Below are 19,063 nucleotides of genomic sequence, written 5' to 3' on the forward strand. Positions count from 1 at the left end.
ATAGACCCATCCAATTCTCCAGCCAACTGAAGTCTCTCTGCTTCCCCTGGACACCTCAGAAACCAGAGCTCTCTTACACCTCCTGCCTGGAGAACACAAGGGTTATGCGGTGTGACCTGGACTTCAGTAAATCTAGGGCTAGGTCTACACTACCCGCCTGAATCGGCGGGTAGAAATGGATCTCTCGGGGATCGAATTATCGCGTCTCGTTGGGACGCGACAATCGATCCCTGAATCGACGCTCTTACTCCACCAGCGGAGATGGGAGTAAGCACCGTCGACGGGGAGCCGCAGAGGTCGATTTTGCCGCCGTCCTCACAGCGGGGTAAGTCAGCTCCGATAGGTCGAATTCAGCTATGCTATTCGCGTAGCTGAATTTGCGTATCTTAAATCGACCCCCCACCCCCCCCCACCCCGTAGTGAAGACCTGCCCTAGGACTTTAAAGACTCTGAACTGTAGAGTTCATTCTCTCCTTAAAGGTCCATCTTGTAGTACCATCATGGTTTAACAGGCCACTGGTTTACTTAAGTGCCTTAGAAGAGTTCAACTGTCAAAGTATTATAGCAAGAGGTGAGCTGAAATAACAAGGGCCCAACTACCAGTGCAACTAACTCTTGTGATTCTATTCTAAGTTTTGCGTGTTTTGGCATGTTTGGCAAGCTCAAATCTTGGAAGTCTGGCCCCAATCCTCAAAAGACATGCAGTCACGTTGTATGCCTCTTTAAGTCCCTAAGTCTGCCATTTAGGTATCACTGACACTTTCAAAACCACTGCTCAGCTGTCGCCTAACCCCATAGGCACCTAGGGATGTAGGCACTTAAGTTTCCACTGGTAAAGATTTGCAAAGCCACCCCACAGCTGATAAGTTGCTTTGATCCCTAGCTCAAGCTGAAGCTCCAAAAGTCCTGAAGATTCTCAAACTAAGTGGGAGAACATCTATCTCACAGCAGGACACGATCTTGTAGGTGCATTCTGAGCATGCCTACGACATGATACCTGTCAGATGCTGCAGGAGAAGGGCTGGATGCAGGCCACTAACAGGTGGGGGAGCAGCACAGCACCACACAAAAGACCAGGAGTGGAAGGAAGCATTGACACCTCCAACACTCAGCCTATCGTGATCAGAGACAAACTGTTTCTGTTGCTAGGAAATGGGTTACTGAAGCTGCCTAGGTACCGAAGCCCCTTGCCTTGCCATTTCATTTCTGGTTAGTTTAGGAGGCTCCCTGCTCAGTTTGCTGGCTTCTGAAGATCTCTCAGGAGGCTGGGCTTAAATCAGGGCTGAGGATTCCCCTAGGATGCAGGCCACCTAGAGGGTTAGATGTAGCTCAGTAGCTTTGAGGATTTAGACTGATATGATTAGGTGAGAATCTCAGCTTTTTCTTTGTTTGTTTTTTAAATTAAAGTAAGCTTCTAGTCCTCAAGGCTAGAGAGAAAAGCTTGAAAACTTGACTCAAGGTACTCTAAGGGCTCAAACACCACAATAAAGTTTTTGAGGTAAGCCATTATAATAAAAACTAGATATTTAGTCTAAACAAAATGTAAATTAGTTTCAAGATAGCAATAAGTCTGAAAGCATTGGATGGGCTATAGTGATTTTGGCAACTAAACTTTCCTGAACCTCAATTGGCTCATCTGTGAAGTGGGAATGATGATACTTAATTTTTTTGAAGTGCTTTGTGATCCTTGGATGAAAAGCAGCATGTCATTGATTGATAATGATCGTATATCGTGCTTTTCATCAATAGACATGAAAGCAATTTACAAAGCAGGTAAGCATCATTAAACATAATCATACTAAGTATTATAGTACAATTGTTAACTATTAACTAACTGTCAGTGAGGACAAATTAATCCAACATATCTGACTGCAGAAATTCCAGATTTTTAGCATTTCACACACTCTGGATAGTGATTTCCACAAACAAAAACACAGGAAATGTATGATATTTGCTTGACTTTATTATTATTTTAATAAAGAGAATGTAAAGATCTCAATCTTGATGTGCATCAGCAATACATGGAAGGCTATTGCTTTTCATGAAACAAATAAATAATTGTAGGTAAGCAAAATAAGAAAGCTTTCATTACATCGGTGGAACTCATGTCTGGAAAGCCATAAAACAATAAATGAGTGGGATTTTTTAAAAAAACGTTATTGGAAAGAAGGGAAATGTCAAGAGTCACATTTAATAAACCAATACAAAAAACTGCACACTGTGTATTTAGGAAAAAATTAACTGTCATCAGCCTCAAGGTTTATATTGTTTCCAAATTTTGCATAAAGCTGAACCTTCAGGTCAGATAATACCCTCTGAATTGATTCCACTCGAGATTCTAACGCTTCAATTTCTCCTTGTAAGTTTTTCTGGAAGACAAAATATTGGCTAATTAATACCAAAGCACAGTGAGCAAAGTTTCTCATTCATTTACCTATAGATGACATAGTCAAGCAAAATACATTCCAATTATTTAAGAGGATTCATGGACTGGGAACAGGACAGAATTCAGAGCTTTCAGTTGCAAGTTCAAATCCAGCTCAATAGTAACCAGAAACAATTACTCTCTACTAGTTGTTCTGGGCCACATGTTAAATGTGTTGGTGGCAGCTCTTCAGTTACTAGTAGACGGGTAGATCTACATCATAAAATACAAGTGCATGCTCAGCAAAAGCCAAAGACTGAATCAGTCATCATGGCACAGCACTCTTGTATATATTCCCATCACTCCTCCAGATCAGCGTAATACACACTGATGAGGCAGCAGGGGGAACCATTGCGCTGTTATTGCCCATGTAGCACTTCCTCTGTAGCTAACTTGGGGATTTCAGACCAGAGTCATTATTAAAGTACTACGTCAAGGATATTCAGAAAGAGTAAGGTTCTAAGTGACAGATGAACAGCTCATGACCATCAACACACCCATCCTAATGTAGAGCTCTCTGTAGCACTGAATATATCAAAGGGACTCTCCCGCCCTCACAAACCTTTGCCTCCTCAAGCATCTCGTGTGTCTCATCTTGGGAATGACTGATAAAAACATCACCAATCTGATAGGGGATCAGTATTGAATCTTCATCATCAAGCATCATCATGTCATCGCATGCATCCTCCAAATTCTGAAGTTGTTTCTGTGAAGTCAAAACCCAGTCAAAAAGCTGGTCACCTTACCCCATATGATTTATGCATTAACAGCTACTTCAGCTTTATAATCAAAGCTATTCTGAGCTGTAGTGGCATAATCTTGAGAAGGATCAGCAGAACTGTCAGGTATACGTGGCAGAGACAAGGTAGGTGAGGTAGTTTCTTTTTTTGGACCAACTTCTGTTGATGGAAAGGACAAGCTCTTGAGACTCAGAAAGCTCTTCTTCAGATCTGGGACAGGTAAGGAAATAGTTCTTTACCAACTGCACAATCAACTTGTGAAACTTGTTGCCAGGGGATGTTGTGAAGGCCAAAAGTATAACTTGGTTCAAAAGAAGAATTAGATAAGTTTATGTAGGACAGATCGATCAATGGCTATTAGCCAAGATAGTCAGGGACATAACCCCATGCTCTGGGTATCCCTAAACCTCTGACTGTGAGAAGCTGGGACTAGATGAAGGGGATAGATCACTCAATTGCCTTGTTCTGTTCATTCCCTCTGAAGCATCGGGCATTGGCCACTGTCGGAAGATAGGATACTGGGCTACATAGACCTGGTCTGACACAGTTATGGCCATTCTTATGCCTGAGCTAAATACAAACTGGGGCAGATTGTTAAGCATAAGGGGTTCACATATACTGTAGTAGGCCATTTCAAATGAACTCAGCAATTGAGGATTAGGATTTCAACAGAGTTGCACCAGCATAACTCTAGAGTAATGCTGTGGAGAGTCTGGCCCAGAAAATTTAGCAAAAGGTCTGTATAAGCCTTGATTAATTCACACACCCCCCACACACACCTTTTTCCTATAAATGATGATTAAGGGGTTCTAAGAATTGTATGCACAAGTAGAAGATACACATTCAAGATAAATATTGGTCATTTGTGCTTCTCGCATGATTACTTCCTATACCTAATCACTCTTCCATCTTCATTTTGCTTTAGCTATTTTCAAACTAACTTTATAGACAGACTGGACTCCAAAAGCAAAGTTAAAGTTCTTCTAGTTATAGTACCCTCCAGCTCCTACTACAGACGTGAACCCCAATTTTGAGCTGCACCAAAGATGAGCTCAGTGCCCCTGATGACATGTGAGTAGATAGCAAAGGTACCTTTTTAACTTCTATTTCTTCTTTCAGCTCTGTAATCCTGCTGGTATTTCTTGCAAACTTGTTAATTTTCTGTTGATCTTCAAAAGTAACATTGACATCTTCAGCAGCCTGGACAGGGGGAGAAGTTACAGAGAAGACTGAATTGTTATATAATGTTTTTAGGGAGAATGAAGATAAAGTAATACCACCAAGATTGTTATAACTTTTAGGTATAAAAGTTAAGTTATACTTATATTTCTCATAGTTTCTTTCCTAAGGACAGATCTATACTAGAAAAGATTTGCCAGTACAGTTATGCCAGCAGATGCTCCTCCTGTACATACAACTTATACCAGCAAAAAAGGGATTTTACCAGTATAGCTTATACTCATTCCCCCAGTAGAATACTGACAAAAGCACTTTTATGCTGATTTAAATGCATCTGTACTAGGACTTTTGCCTCTTTAGAAATATCACTAAACAACCCCCCCCCCCCCATCATTATTAGCCCAACATAGTCAGTTACCTTTTAACTTTACCAGCACTGTGGAGCAAACGTTAACTGAAAGTGCACACAGCAGGGACTAGCCCAAGGGACCCCCACCAAGCTGAAAGGCCTGGGAGGAGCCCCAGAGCATACCAAAGGGTACCGGGGCAGTGCCTATGGGAGCACACAACACACAGAGCAGCAGGAGGGGAGCGGGGAGGGATCAGTGCCCCCCCCGCCTGGGGGGAGGGGGGAGAGAAGATTGAACCCCCCCCCCCGGACCGGGAACGCGCAGCCTGAGGACAAGGACAGGCCACAGTGGTGCCCCCCCCCCCGCATGGAGGAGTCAGGCGCGCCCCAACACACCGGGACCGCTCAGGCAGCACCAACCCCGCAGGGGGGGGGGGGGCTAGAGGAAGGAGGCGCAAGCGGGCCCCGGGCCCCTCAGACGGGGGGTTGGGGCGCAGAGTAGGGCCCCTCGGACGGGGGCGGGGAGGCGGCGCAGAGCGGGCCCCGCAGCCGGGGGCCGCAGAGCGGGAAGATGGACTCAAGGTTCCCCGAGCCAAGTCCCTCCGCACTCACCGCTTTCTTCATGGTGGCAGCCATGTTGGACTGAACGACTGGCCCCTCTGCGAAGGGGGAGGTCCCAGTAACCAGCTCCCTCGCCCTAGGTCGGTCCCGGCTCAGCCGCGGCGGCGCTTCCCGCTCCCGAGGCCGCGCTCGCCGGCCCCACCCCCACCGGGATGGGAAGACCTTGGGTCAAACAACAGATTAACCTGGAACCCCCGCACTTGGTACTCTCCACTTAAAGGCGCTGTCAGTGGGATATTTATCCGCCGACAGAATAGGGGGCTTTAAATGCCGATCGCGGGAGTTGCCGCTAGGTGGCGCAACGAGACACCAAATGGAAGGAGGGAGCCCAGGGTAGCGCTGGAGAGCTTTACAGTAGTGTACCCCCCCCCCCCCTCGCCTCCCAGCAAATGCACCCATCCACCCCTGGGGAACCAGCCACAGTGACTCCCCCATTATTGCGGGGGAGCAGTCACCCATGCACTCCCCATGCTTGGGGGAACCTGGTGCCTCACTCTTCTCCATGCCCCACTCATCAGTCCATTAATGAATATGGATCAATTACATTAATTACAGTCCCATAAATAAAATATTACTAAAATTGCTGGTGCCAACGGCCTCTTCTGACTGCGGTAGCTGAGCGCCACATGAATATTAAGGGCATCTACCCTCACATACTCCTCCGAGATCAGGAAGTGTTATCTCCATTTACAGATGGGGGCATCGAGGCACAGAGGCATGAAGCAACTTGGCCGAGGTCACACAGGAAGGCTGTGCCCAAGCCAGGAATTGGTCCCAGGTTTAGTCCTAGGCCGGTTCCTTAACCACAAGACCAGTCCTCTCCCAGGGTCATCTGTCTTGCTGTGGAAATTACTGGAGGTGGAGGGAAAAAATTCTTCAACACCAAATTCCTTTCCGGAGGGACCTTGTGGGCAAACAATAAATATTTTGTTAAAACAAAGGGATGTTTTTTTCCTAAATAGAAATAAGGGCAGTTGGCATTTGCACTGTATAATTGCCTCCACATGCTTTGGTTTATTTATTTAGCTTATATCACAGCTACGAAAAAAATCAGGTCATCATAACATTTCATAACCACAGCTGCGGGGGTGTGTTTTGGCTGCAGTGGACTCCTGACAACCAGATGCCATTAGTGCAATGCTGGGCCCAACATTCAAGAGCCTGGAGCCTTGGTAGAACAGGGTGTATGGCTGATGATGTGTTTGGTGAGCTGACAACTAGCCAAGGTTTTGAGAGCAATTTTATTGACGGAAAGTAGCTTTGGTGGGCTCCCTCCCTAATATTTGCAAGAGATCTTGTGGATACAGCTCAAGCCTCAGTGACCTTGACTTCAGAAAAGCATTTTTTTTTTAATTGCTGCTGACTGACACAGAGCAGCCAAAGCAAGGTTTGAGATCTGGCCCTTAAAATTCTGCTACTGGTTAGTAGTCCCTAAATACCTAATCCTGTAGTCTACCGAGCACTGCCTGAGGGTGATGTTGTGGTGTCTTCAATTCCCACTGATTTCAGAAGAACAAGATAAATACTATAGCACTAAAGATCAAAAAGGGAGATTTCCAAGAAACATGTTGCTCGTAACAGTAACCTTTGCAAAATTGACTTTCCTGTCATGCCCATTTGCTTGCTGTCTTTGACCCAATGACTATTTTAGTATTTATACACAGTGGACTAGCACACGTACAGCACTTTATTTACTGTAAGTCGTCTCAGTGAACTCAACTGGAAAGGATTTCCTATGTGCAAAAAGTTTATGCATGTGTAACAACTGCAGGAGACTCAAATATGCAAAGGTTCTTGGAAGCAACCCTATTTACTGTTTAGTGATGCATTTTCCTGAGCCATCTTTCCTGTATATGTATCCTCTCTTGGTTATTTTCAATAAAATAAATTAGGAAACCCGCAAAATCAAAAGAAAAAAATTATACAGGCACACAAAAAAGTAACAAATAGAAAAGTATCAATGTGTGTATGTCTATGTGCCAACCCCAAAATTAGTGCTTTACAGTTCCCTTGTACTTGTCATGCAAGGCTTTCAAAACTCTCTACAAACATTAATTAATACTCACATCATCACTCTGAGGTATCTAGGTAGGCATTAACTCCATTTCAGAGATATGGAAACTGAGGCACAGATAATTTAAGGCCAACACTGGGTGCCCAGATTGAAGCATGTAAGCTGTCTCAAGTTGGGCACCCCAATAATTGAGTATTTTGGAGAATTTGTGCCTAAGTAATGTGTATTAGAACAAGGAATAGAATCTAAAGCTACTGACTCCCCACCCTGTGCTTCTGCCACCAGGCCATCCTTCCTCCACAAAAGGCTCATAAAAATGAATCCAGTTAACAGATGAGAGTAAAAGTGAACGAAAGCGCCCCAAGAGCTATAGACACAAGGAGCAATGGCTTACAGAAACTGCCCCCAGCTAACACCAAACAGTTGGGGTCATTAGTTTTGAAAGAGACTTCTAGCAGCCATGGAGAAGAGTTAATGCTTCTTCCCTCATTAGACAGGGAGATACACAATAGCAATATAGAGGCCAAGTCAAGATAAGGAAGAAGTCTGCATTTCTGTCCTGTTATCTGTGGGCTTGGAGCATACTCCTCACAAATCTTCAGATTCTGAGGGGTTGGGGTACTGTCTGCACTGGAGCTGGCCAGGACTTTTTCAACAAAGCTTTTTGTGGAAAATGCAGATTCATCAAAACAGAAACAGTCCATTTCAATGAATGGACTGTTTCTAAAAAATTTTTGGGAAAAAAAAAAGGTTCCAAAATTGTTCTAAGTGAAAAATATTCCATTTTTGGTTCAAATGACTGTTTCAAAAATTAAGCTAGTTTGTAGTAAAAAGGATGTAAAATATATAAAATAAAATCTTCAAAATGTTTTGGCACAATCAAAATGAAACATTTCAATTGGCCTGATTCTCCTCCTCAATATATATATATATTTAAAAAAAAAACAGTTTGCAAACATTGGTGAGATTTTTTACTTTTTGTCCCAATTTGGGATGAGAAAAATTTTCAAAATGTTGAAGATTTGGGATAGCAAAACTACTTCTGGCTACATGTATTCCAGAACCCGTCCTTTCATTGCACTAGTAGTCAGCAACCTTCATCTCTGAATTCACTGCAATGTGCACTTCCCAGAGGTGCCCAAGTTCTCTTTTCCTTTCTTAAGGGTTCCCCCATGAAAGAGTATGATTTAGGTCATAGCTATTCCTGTAGCGGCATTAGATGAATAATACATGTTATATCTGAGCCAATTTAATTTCCCTCAACATAAGAGGACGGAAATTAATAGCAACTGGATGTTTCCAAAGCTTTGAAACTTTCTCTTCTCCTACATGCTTAGGCAGGATTTGTAGTGAGTACATGTTTATGTGTTGCCAAGATGAACTTACTGTGGTATATAAAGAAAGGAAAAGCAGTCTGCACAGATACAATTTTCTGACGGTGACATAAGATAAACTTATTGAACTCAGTGACCTAATTTCTCTTTCAGTTGCACAATATGGATTGCTCTTTCTTGCTTGAGTTTTGTTTTTACATGAACTTACTCTCCGTTTTCAGTTTGGTGGGACTTGTTCCATCAGTCTGTCCTTCTAGTACTTGTAACCTAACCACCCTTCAACTCATGCCTCTTCCTTGGTTCTTTGGGCATTTTCCCAGCCATTACTTGCCCTAGTTTTTGCAGTACAACTCAGTGGGGAAATAAAAAGGGCACAGACAGAACTGATGGAAGCAGATTAGGGCCCTTTTGTTCCCACTGGGTTGTGCAGGTGTCCCTTAGTAAACAATTCATATAAGAAGGGATAGAATCCATCTCCTGCTCCCTTAGCTGTGCTGTCTTTGCAGGGCCAACAAGAACAAAAAGCATTAAAAACTTATTCTATCTATGGCTTTAAATACAGACAGGAACAGAAGGTCTGGTGAGTAAGCTGTCATTTTTGCACAGGCATTTTCAGAATAAAACTGCACTCTAAAGCCATAATCTACATTCAGATTGGAAGCGTTTTAAACAATGCTCACTTAAACAATACCCTTTGCAAGCACTGTGTCTGCCTGCCTCCAAGCCAGTATGTATCTCAGGTTCTCTAAGACTGGTGCCCAATACAGCAGATGAGAATTTGTTACTAAAAGCATAAATGGGATTGAAGAGAATACTACCAATATATTTTGGTCCCTTTAGCTAGTTATTCCAAATCCACTGCTAAAGCCTTGTCTACAGTGAGCTTTCCCATAAAAACTCCTATCTTTGTTATAGCACCAGAGCAGCTCCTCTGTAATAGCAATGGTGGGAGCTGGTGTAGACTGGGTACAGATGTATTTACCATCTTGTAGTCTAGACTTGCTCTGAGTACTATAGATGACAGAGTAATAAAAACGCCCCATCCTGGGTTCTAGCACTTCCACCACTGTTATAACTGGTGAAATTGTACCAATGACAGTACAATGACTGGAGAGTTCCCCCAAAATACTAGTGTACTATGTATGGAATCAGCAAAATGAGTTTGACTCACTTTCTAATGCTGGTCCTATCCATTTTCTCCCTTTTTTTCTTATCTTTCCAGTAAATACCCTCCCCATACATCCCAAGACATATCATTGGATGAATTATATTTATTAGAGATGAGCTCTAGCTGCAAAAATCAAATATAGATCCAGATTCCAAACACTCCATGCATTTCAATTGTGCCTAATAGGGATGGGAAAATTAATTTTACCAAATTGGACCCTACCATGAGTTCTAGATTTCTGTCAGAACTCTCACTCTGCAAGATGGAGCTCTGTATGGCTCTAACAAAATATGAGCTGTGGATTGCTGCGAGTTCCTTCCCCTAATTGCCCTAGAAGCAGGACAAGAATGGTTATTTAAAAAATCTTCAGTCTGTATACTATAGGCTGCTCTTTAATTAGAAATTCATGTGTCTAGCTAGCTAGTTATCATCAGAATTTCCGAAGTGCCTACCCCTACATGCTGTCTAAGTTTTCAAGTTGTTATTTTATTTTAAACCCTCCTTCCCCAATTCTAAATTGTAGTGGGCAATGTTTCAAGAAAATGAAAATGTTTGTGGAAACCCCCTTTTTTTTTAAGGTATAGAGGTTTCATGCATGCTCAGTTTCCCCCAACCTTTGTGTAAATAATATTCAGCATCTTTTAATCTGCAAAAGTTCTTTCTTGCTTTTTTTTGCAGAATCCAGTGGTATCCTGGGAGAAAGCCTGTGACACCTGGTGAGTATCTGACATATGCACTAATTTGATGCTTGACCAAATAAAGAGATAAATATGGTAAGTGTTTTCCCCATGGTGATATCTGTATTCAATAGTCATGTAGGTAGGAAACTAAAATCCCATCTAGAGAAATCCATGCATAAGCATTAAATTGAAAGAAACAGCAGGATTCCAGGAGGGTTTAGCTGATGAGCTGCTTAGGCACTTGCTCTAATCCCTGATGTACATACACATGAATAGAAATAAGCAGGATGTGGCCTAGAGGGTATTGAGTTCAATGGAGTGTGGCCTCAGTGCCTTTTGACTGACTAATGGTAAAGGCAGAGATAATTTTGATATCTTTTTGTAGTTTTAATGGAAAGAATGATGCCAAAATACACTGTGCTCCATACAATTAGCAAACCAATATTTTGACTCATGTATATGTGATCATGGAGACGTACTGCTGGAATAATAGTATTTTTTACATGTATATGGGACCTTTGATCTCAAAATAGTTTACAGACTAAACACGAGGATTGCTTCATCCACCCCTCAGGTGAAATACAATAATGCCACATAATAAGGTAGTACAGAAAGTGAAACATCCCTGATTCTTCTGACACTGAAGGAGGAAGTTACAGAGGCCAAATGTAATTACCGATTTGGAATTTGAACGGGAGTGTTAACTGGCCTCCACTTTGAAGAGTCCTAAATGATCACAACCACGATGCTGAATGTCGTTCAAAAAATGACAACTACAGCAGCAAAGTGGCTCCTAACAATACATTAGGACTCTGAGTTCAATATTACCTCAGAAGGAAGAGTATTACCTCTTAATAACCAGCATAACTTCTTGAAGAATCTTACTTGCCCAAGCCTCAGGGGGCTAAGCTTGTGAAATCTAAGAAGTCTGTATATTTCATGGAAATGAGCTATAAAAGTATCCTTCACAAATACATTATAAACCATCCTTACAGGAGGAGTTGTTCAGAACACAGATGAAAGGTATTTGATTGTATTAATGCAAATAAGTTTCAGAAAATACTCTTACAGTATATTTTATTTTTTGATATCTCAACACAGCCTCCTAAGAACAATATACTCATTGTCCTTTGTTTTGCACATTAGCTAGTATCATCCTGTAAAAATGTAACCTTGAATAACTTCAGATTAGTAACAGCATCAGTTTGCTTCCAAAAGATTCTGTGTGGCATCAGGCTTGCCTGAATCAATATCATCCCTCAGACTGAAAGTAAAACATCTGCACAAACATTTCAGGCTCAATCAACAAATCCTGTAAGTCAGCTGGTGTTGCCTTTGGTTCAAGTTTTTGCATGACTCTAGTAAATTTATTCAACAGGGCTAGACAGTGGCTACATTTGTTGTGCCGGGTTACAGATAGGACGTTAATGCAACAAGTAAAGGCCACTCAGTTCATTAAGTTCATCTCATAGACTTGTAGTATGATGCATATTATTCAAATTTCAGGGACACTTTTTCCAAATGAAAATCAGACATATTTTTTAAGAGGTTTCCTTGTCTTTTACAAACACTCGTGTCACTGCTACGATCTTAGATTATTAATGACCAAGATTTTTTTTTAAATCAGAGACAACAGTTTTCATAAATGTGCAGTACAAATATGCACCCATTAATTAGCAATATGCTAATTTGTACAATACAGCTCCTAAGGTTACAGGAAATGCACATGTAAAATGGCCAAATAGACCGCTAAATGGTCCTGTTCATGAAACTGCATGCATAATTGCACATGGAAATTAGGCACAGAAATACAATCATTTTTAAGTTCACAGTTCTGAATATCTGAGCCCAATCTTGCTTTTCACTATTCAGGGTTCTTACTTTTGGCATTTGACACATCATGGACAGTAAAATTAGTTTGTCAGTTATAGACCATGGTTCATTTTCTGTTGATAAGAAGTTGGGTTTGTTGGGGGAGGAGGGCAGTTAGAGGACCCTCCCTTGAATGACACTTTTGTTTGAAAGGGCTGGGAAGCTCCAATGGAACTGCATCGCCCTTCCTCATTGGAATGAAAACAAAAGATTTAGAATGGTTTTCTGAAAACAGAATTGTGTCAAAATGTCTGTTTTTGCATCAAAAAGTGAGCGGGTGGCCTAGTGGATAGAGCTTTGGTGTGGAAGACCAGGGCCGGCTCCAGGGTTTTGGCCGCCCCAAGCAGCCAAAAAAAAAAAAATGCGATCGTGATCTGCGGCGGCAATTCGGCGGGAGGTCCTTCGCTCCGAGCAGGAGTGAGGGACCGTCCACCGAATTGCCGCCTAATACCTGGACGTGCCGCGCCTCTCCAGAGCGGCCGCCCCAAGCACCTGCTTGCCAGGCTGGTGCCTGGAGCCGGCCCTGTGGAAGACCTAGGTTCAAGTTCCTGTTTGGCCAGATTCAGAAGAAGGTTCTTCATCCCAGATCACTCTGAGTCTCTAACTCTCTCTCCATTATGACAAAAACTGTGTTGAAACCAGTAAGTCTCCACAAAACCTTTCAAAATTTTCAAATCAGCATTAGCGCCATCTCTGACCCTCTCACCACCAACAGGCCTCGACGTATTTTGCTTGCATGCCAAGGGACTGTCAGAAAGTTTTACAGAGTGTAAAATATGCTGTTTTGCACTGGGAAGATTTCTGTAAGGCCTGTTCTACAGTAGAAGTTATGCCACCATAGCTTTGTCAGAAGTGTGAAGAAAATTACACTCCTAACCAACAGAGCTATGCTGGCAAAAGCCCCTAGGATAGATGCAGTTATACCCACAAAAAAAGCCCTTTTGCCACTGCAGCTTATTCCATTCAGGAAACTGGTCTAAGCTCTACTGGTACAGTAAAAGAACTCGTTTGTGCTACAAGCTGCATCTACACTAGGGGAATTTGCCCCTATAGCTATACCTGCAAACCTTTCTCATGTAGACGAGGCCAAAGTTACACCTTTTTCCATCCCCTTAGTTCTTTTCCTTCTACACCCTGCCCTTCTGAGCCACAGATCATAAATTACACCGATTTAAATTCCTTCAAACCCACTTACTAATGTGTATTTCACACCATTTTCCCATAAGGTCAGAATGTGGCCCACTGTATCCTAAGGAAAACTAGCAGAATCGATTGTAATATTAAGAAAAAGAGCAATTTAATTTTCCATTCAGGGCTCCAATCTGTCATGTTAACATCTGCAATCAAGGGTTGTGGTTATTATTTATACAGCAACATAAACAATGCTTTACAAGCAAATAATAAAAGATCAGATCCCTGCCCTTTGGGACATATAAATTGAATTAGATTGAAAATACAAGAAAAATGATTACAGATCACAGCAAAAAGCATGGGTGGGGTAAGTACAAACAGTAATCAATGGGAGGTGAATCCTGCTTTTATGGAAGGATGTTGATGAAGAAGTATGTGAATAAAGACAGACACAAGGATGGATTTAATCAGCAGGCCACAACTTTATTAACTTAATACCGGGAAAGGGTTCCATACTTCCCACCTCCCCCGTTTCTCAAATACCAGGTGTCATGGAGTGTGGGGGGGAGACAAGGCCCTGCACCCCCGGCTTCCTGTGATTTACCGTGACTCTCAGCCAGCCAGTAAAACAGAAGGTTTATTTAGACGACAGGAACACAGTCCAAGACAGGTCTTGCAGGTACAGACAACAGGACTCCCTCAGTTAGGTCCATCTTGGGGGGGCAGGGAGGCCAGAGCCCCATTGGGAGGCCAGAGCCCCATCTGGGCTCCCCTCCATTTTCCCAGCCAGCTCCAAACTGAAACTCCCTCCGGGCCGCTCACTCAGTCTCCCCCCAGCTCCTCCCCCAGCCTTTGTCCAGTTTCCCGGGCAGAGGTGTTACCTGGCCTCTAACCCCTCTCCTGGGTTCTCATGTTACATGCTCAGGTATATTCCCTCAAAGAAACTCTCCCATCCTCAATGCAGACAGTCCCAGTAAAACTTCCCTGCCACCTTCCCGGGTCAATACTCCCCACTCAGTATTCAAAGAACACATTAAGAACATTCCCACTTTGTCACACCAGGCATTTAAGTAAGTCTAGTGCGGGGTTGTAGAGATCCCATTTAACCAAACAATCCAGAACGCCAGGTATATAGTCCTCAACCTTTCACTAGAACTCAACTCAGTTCTGAATCCTCTCACCTTTACTTCTTTGAGGGGTTTGTAGAAGGGTACCAAAGGAGGACCTCTGTCTGCAAAGACTTCATGTCTCCTCTTCTTCCATAGGCACAATGTTCATCAACAAAATCCCAGATCTCTATTACCTCTTGGAGCTGACCCTTTTGGCCTTTATCCACGGTGGACACTGGCTGCATATTGCAACAAACTAAACAGTCTTACAAATTCCTAATATAAATGTTTAAGTCCTACTCTTTGCTGACCAAATTGTGCCTCCATTAAGCTGGGATGAAAGTGAGCTCTGCTAATTTGGCCCAATGGGAAAAATTCCTTCCTGATCCCAAGGCAATTATTCAGACTCACAATATCTTAAAAACTCAGCTTCTTTACTACAACTGCAAGACTTAAATTAAGTCTTAAAATCATATTAATTTTCTTGACCTGTGGATTTATTCACTGATTTGAGACTCTATGTTTTCTTCAAAGAAGAATTTTACTACTGTTGCCCATGTGATGGGACTGCCAATTATGTGTATTTTGTATGTGACTGATTAAATATTTTATGCTGCAAATGGCTATGCTATTCTGTTATACCTCTCCCAAAACCTAGTTAAAAGCAATTTTGTTAACACTGGCACATCTGCCTTGGCTATGGACTTGTCATACAAGATTCAGAGAGAAGAAAAGGCAAGTTTTCTCTAGCAAAGGGGTAAGCCTAGCAGAAATGGCTCAAAAATATTTGAGGGTCCTGTGGCACCTTTAAAACTAACAGAAGTATTGGGAGCATAAGCTTTCGTGGGTAAGAACCTCACTTCTTCAGATGCATCTGAAGATGCTTATGCTCCCAATACTTCTGTTAGTCTTAAAGGTGCCACAGGACCCTCTATTGCTTTTTACAGATTCAGACTAACACGGCTACCCCTCTGATACTCAAAAATATTTATTACTCATCTTCAAAGAGTATTTCCCCCTCATGGCCAAATTATACCATCCTTGTCACAGTGTAATGCAGAGCTGCATAATGTTTCTTTTTGTTTGCAACTGACTCTGTTAGGTTTACACAGCTCAGCCCTCAGAAGCAGAAAGCTGCCTGACTATGAATACATGCAGATTTCAGAAATGATCAATTCCCTTTTAGGCATCTAAATAAGGGTTAGAGTTTAAAAGAGCTCAGTGCCCAAAATATAGCCAACATATTGAGCTCTTTTGAAAATCTAGACATGTATATTGGTGCCTGAATAAAATCTAGCCTATAATGTCAACCTATGTTTGTAAATGCTTTCAACCTGCTGTGTTTGGCTACTTCAGGGATGCTTCTTATAAAACCTCTTTGTTTTCCCACTCAGTCTATAATATGACAACACAAGATTACTCTGGAAAGTAATAAGAATTAAAAACAAGAAATTATGAGTGAACTCATGCCCCCTTGAAGTCAATGTGAGTTTTGCCATTGACTTCAGTGGGGCCATGATTTCACCCGGGGTGGCTCTATGCTTTTTTGCCACCCCAAGCATGGCAGTCAGGCGGCCTTCAGCGGCACACCTGTGGGCAGTCCACAGTCACGTGGATTCGGCGGCGTTTCTGCAGGTGATCTGCCGGTCCTGCGGTTTCGGCGTACCCGCCGCCGAATTGCCGCCGAAACCGTGGGACCGGCGGACCTCCCGCAGGCATGCCGCCAAAGGCTGCCTGACTGCCGCCCTCACAGCAACCGGCACGCCGCCCTCCGCGGCTTGCCGCCCCAGGCACGCACTTGCTGCTTGGAGCTGCCCCTGGAGCCGCCCCTGATTTCACCCCATAGCTCTTGCTTCAACTGCTCTGGTCTCAGTGCCTGAACCAAAGCCCATTAAAGTCAGTGGAAAGACTCCTGTGAACTTCACTTTAGATCAGGCCCTAAATGAGGAATGTTGTATCATGTACTTTGGAATACATTTATTTATTTATTTATTTATTTATTTTCATTTTCATAGATATATTCAAAGAGTGACACAGCTACTCAATCAAGCTGTTTTTTTGTGAGATCCCTACAGGAGGGGCGGAAAGGAATAGCTGTTGTTTGAAAATACTCTTAGCACTGCATTTTAACAAAATTTGAGAAAATCATTAGCTCTTGCAGATCCTGAACTCGCTGAGCTGTGGATGTAGCGACTTTCCTGCCAGTGAACTACCTCACACCCATAGAACTGAAATAAAACCCTTTTCCATTACATAATTTTAAAATTGCTTAACAGAGGAGTGGATTGCATATTAACAGGTCGTTTCCTCCCTCAGATTAGCCAGAATTATGGAAAATTTGATTTGTCTAGTCTTGCCCATTTCAGACTCTTTCTAAGAAGATCATTTTTGCAGAGACCAAGTTGTGACCATTTAAATAAGTGAGTTCAATGTTCTCAGTCTGGTTCCTAAAAGACAGCTGTCAATGTCACAAAACCACCAACTCAGGCCTTGGCTACACTGGTGCTGTACAGCACTGCAACTTGCTGCGCTCAGGGGTGTGAAAATGCCCTCCCCCCCCCGAGCGCAGCGAGTACAGCGCTGTAAAGCGCCAGTGTAATCAGCGCTGCACGCTCGCTCGCACCACTGCAAGCTATTCCCCTCAGAGAGGTGGAGTACATACAGCATTGCGAGAGAGCTCTCGCAGCGCTGGCGATGTGACTACACTTGTGCTTCACAGCGCTGCCGCGGCAGCGCTGGGAAGTCCTGAGTGCAGCCAAGGCCTCAGTGGGCACTGATTGTCCTTTTTGTTATCTGTCTCACCAGAAGGACCAAGTATCAAATGTGGCACAGAGACAATTTCCCCACCATTTAGACCTGGAGCAGGATGTGTTTTGAGTGGAACTGGTTGAAAAACAACAACAAATCACACCGAATTATCCACTTTTGCCTCCTCCCCTTTTTGGGAACCCTTTGACCAGCTCTAATTCTGAGGCATCTTGGCAAGGCATGTCTCTGGCATACTCTGATTCTGTGGCTAGATCACTTCATTCACCAGGGTAACCCATCTAGTGTCTTTCCCCATGCAATAAATTCACTAAAGGTAGGGGTGAATGTGGTGTTTTGCTTTACTGTTTTAAAGAATTAATAGTAAAGCCCAGGGGCTAGGTTTTGTGTCTTTGCTTAATGCTGCCTTTGTTGTGTTGTTGCTGTTTTATCTCTGCAGTAATCACTGGTTTCCCCTCCCCCGCCCCCCGCCCCCTTCTATTTTCTTCACTGGTCTGATTATGAGACACACGAACAAATATTCTTTATACACTGATCTCCAGTGAGATCTCATAGGCAACCCCCTTGCCTCCAGCTATTTCTGTCTGGTTATCCCATGTACACTGCAGCCATCCCCAGACTCTTCCATTTCACAGTGAGCTAGAAAGAGGCACAGGGGGAATAGATATTGACATATGAAATGCAACCACAGATAAAGAGAGGTAAAAAAGGAATCAAGCCTCTATAGTTTAGCGTCTGCCCTTCACGCAAAGCCTCTGGATTGCACGTGACTCCCTCACTCACAGCTGCAGTTCCAGCCTCTGTGGCTCTTGCCCTGTGAGAGGGAGAGAGAGGAGAGATGAGTGCACACACATACACACACGCTGTGAACTGCTTCACCTCTGCTCACGATCTCCAGTGCCAGGCCCTGGCTTGAACTGCTGCCTCAGAGGTCAGGTAGCACAGTGTATTATCACAAACTGCTTCACATCAGATTTTACTATAGCAGCAGTATCAGAAATGGCTTCTTATCAGGGAATTTTCTACTGGTAGAAAAAAACTGACACGGCAGGTGTACCATTTTTAACTGCATTTGCTTGTTCATAGGCATTTGGGTAGCAAATTATGAAGGAGGAGGGTCTCTGTCAGAATTTGTTACTCACCTTTATTCATTGCTTTTTTAATTTTAAATGTTTTAAATCTGAATTTTAAATGTGGACATAAATAAAATATATTTGACAACATATAAACACATTTTAATATAGTGATTCAACGTTAAGTTTTGTTTGGTTGCATGTATATTAAACTATATATATGTTATAATTGTTATTAATGTGTATAATGTCAATATCTTAATAAAATATGTATCAACAAAATAACTATTAAACTATAAGACTGAGTTAGTCACATAAGTATTACATATAAATTTCTATACATAGAATTAATCTGAATATTTCAGGCAGATATACTCTTTCATTATTAAATGACTTTGAAAAGTAATCAGTCAATTTAAAAAATGATGACAGAGAAATAATTCAAATTATTATTGGAATAAACTCTTACATTATTATATTTTTAAACTTTTTGCTAGAATTAATGCATATGCTTTTATTTTTCTCTATACATATGATCTGTAACCAAATTATGACTATTAGCTGCATTTCAAATGTTAGTATTAATGACTAATTATCATTAT

The 19,063-nt window shown here is 42.4% G+C and overlaps 1 protein-coding gene across 1 annotated transcript; it reads right to left on the reverse strand.

Moving 5' to 3' along the window:
- Positions 1-1,945: 1,945 nt before the first annotated feature.
- Positions 1,946-5,476, reverse strand: PFDN4 (prefoldin subunit 4). The gene is made up of 4 exons (XM_054045642.1): positions 5,306-5,476; positions 4,258-4,365; positions 2,988-3,131; positions 1,946-2,369 (listed from the first exon to the last, which is right to left on the reverse strand). Exons 1-4 carry the CDS (start codon positions 5,327-5,329, stop codon positions 2,238-2,240), a joined length of 408 nt encoding a protein of 135 aa, XP_053901617.1. The 5' UTR covers positions 5,330-5,476; the 3' UTR covers positions 1,946-2,237.
- Positions 5,477-19,063: the final 13,587 nt, after the last annotated feature.

The sequence above is a fragment of the Malaclemys terrapin genome, chromosome 12 (genome assembly GCF_027887155.1).
Source record: "Malaclemys terrapin pileata isolate rMalTer1 chromosome 12, rMalTer1.hap1, whole genome shotgun sequence".
Lineage (NCBI taxonomy): Eukaryota > Metazoa > Chordata > Testudines > Emydidae > Malaclemys > Malaclemys terrapin.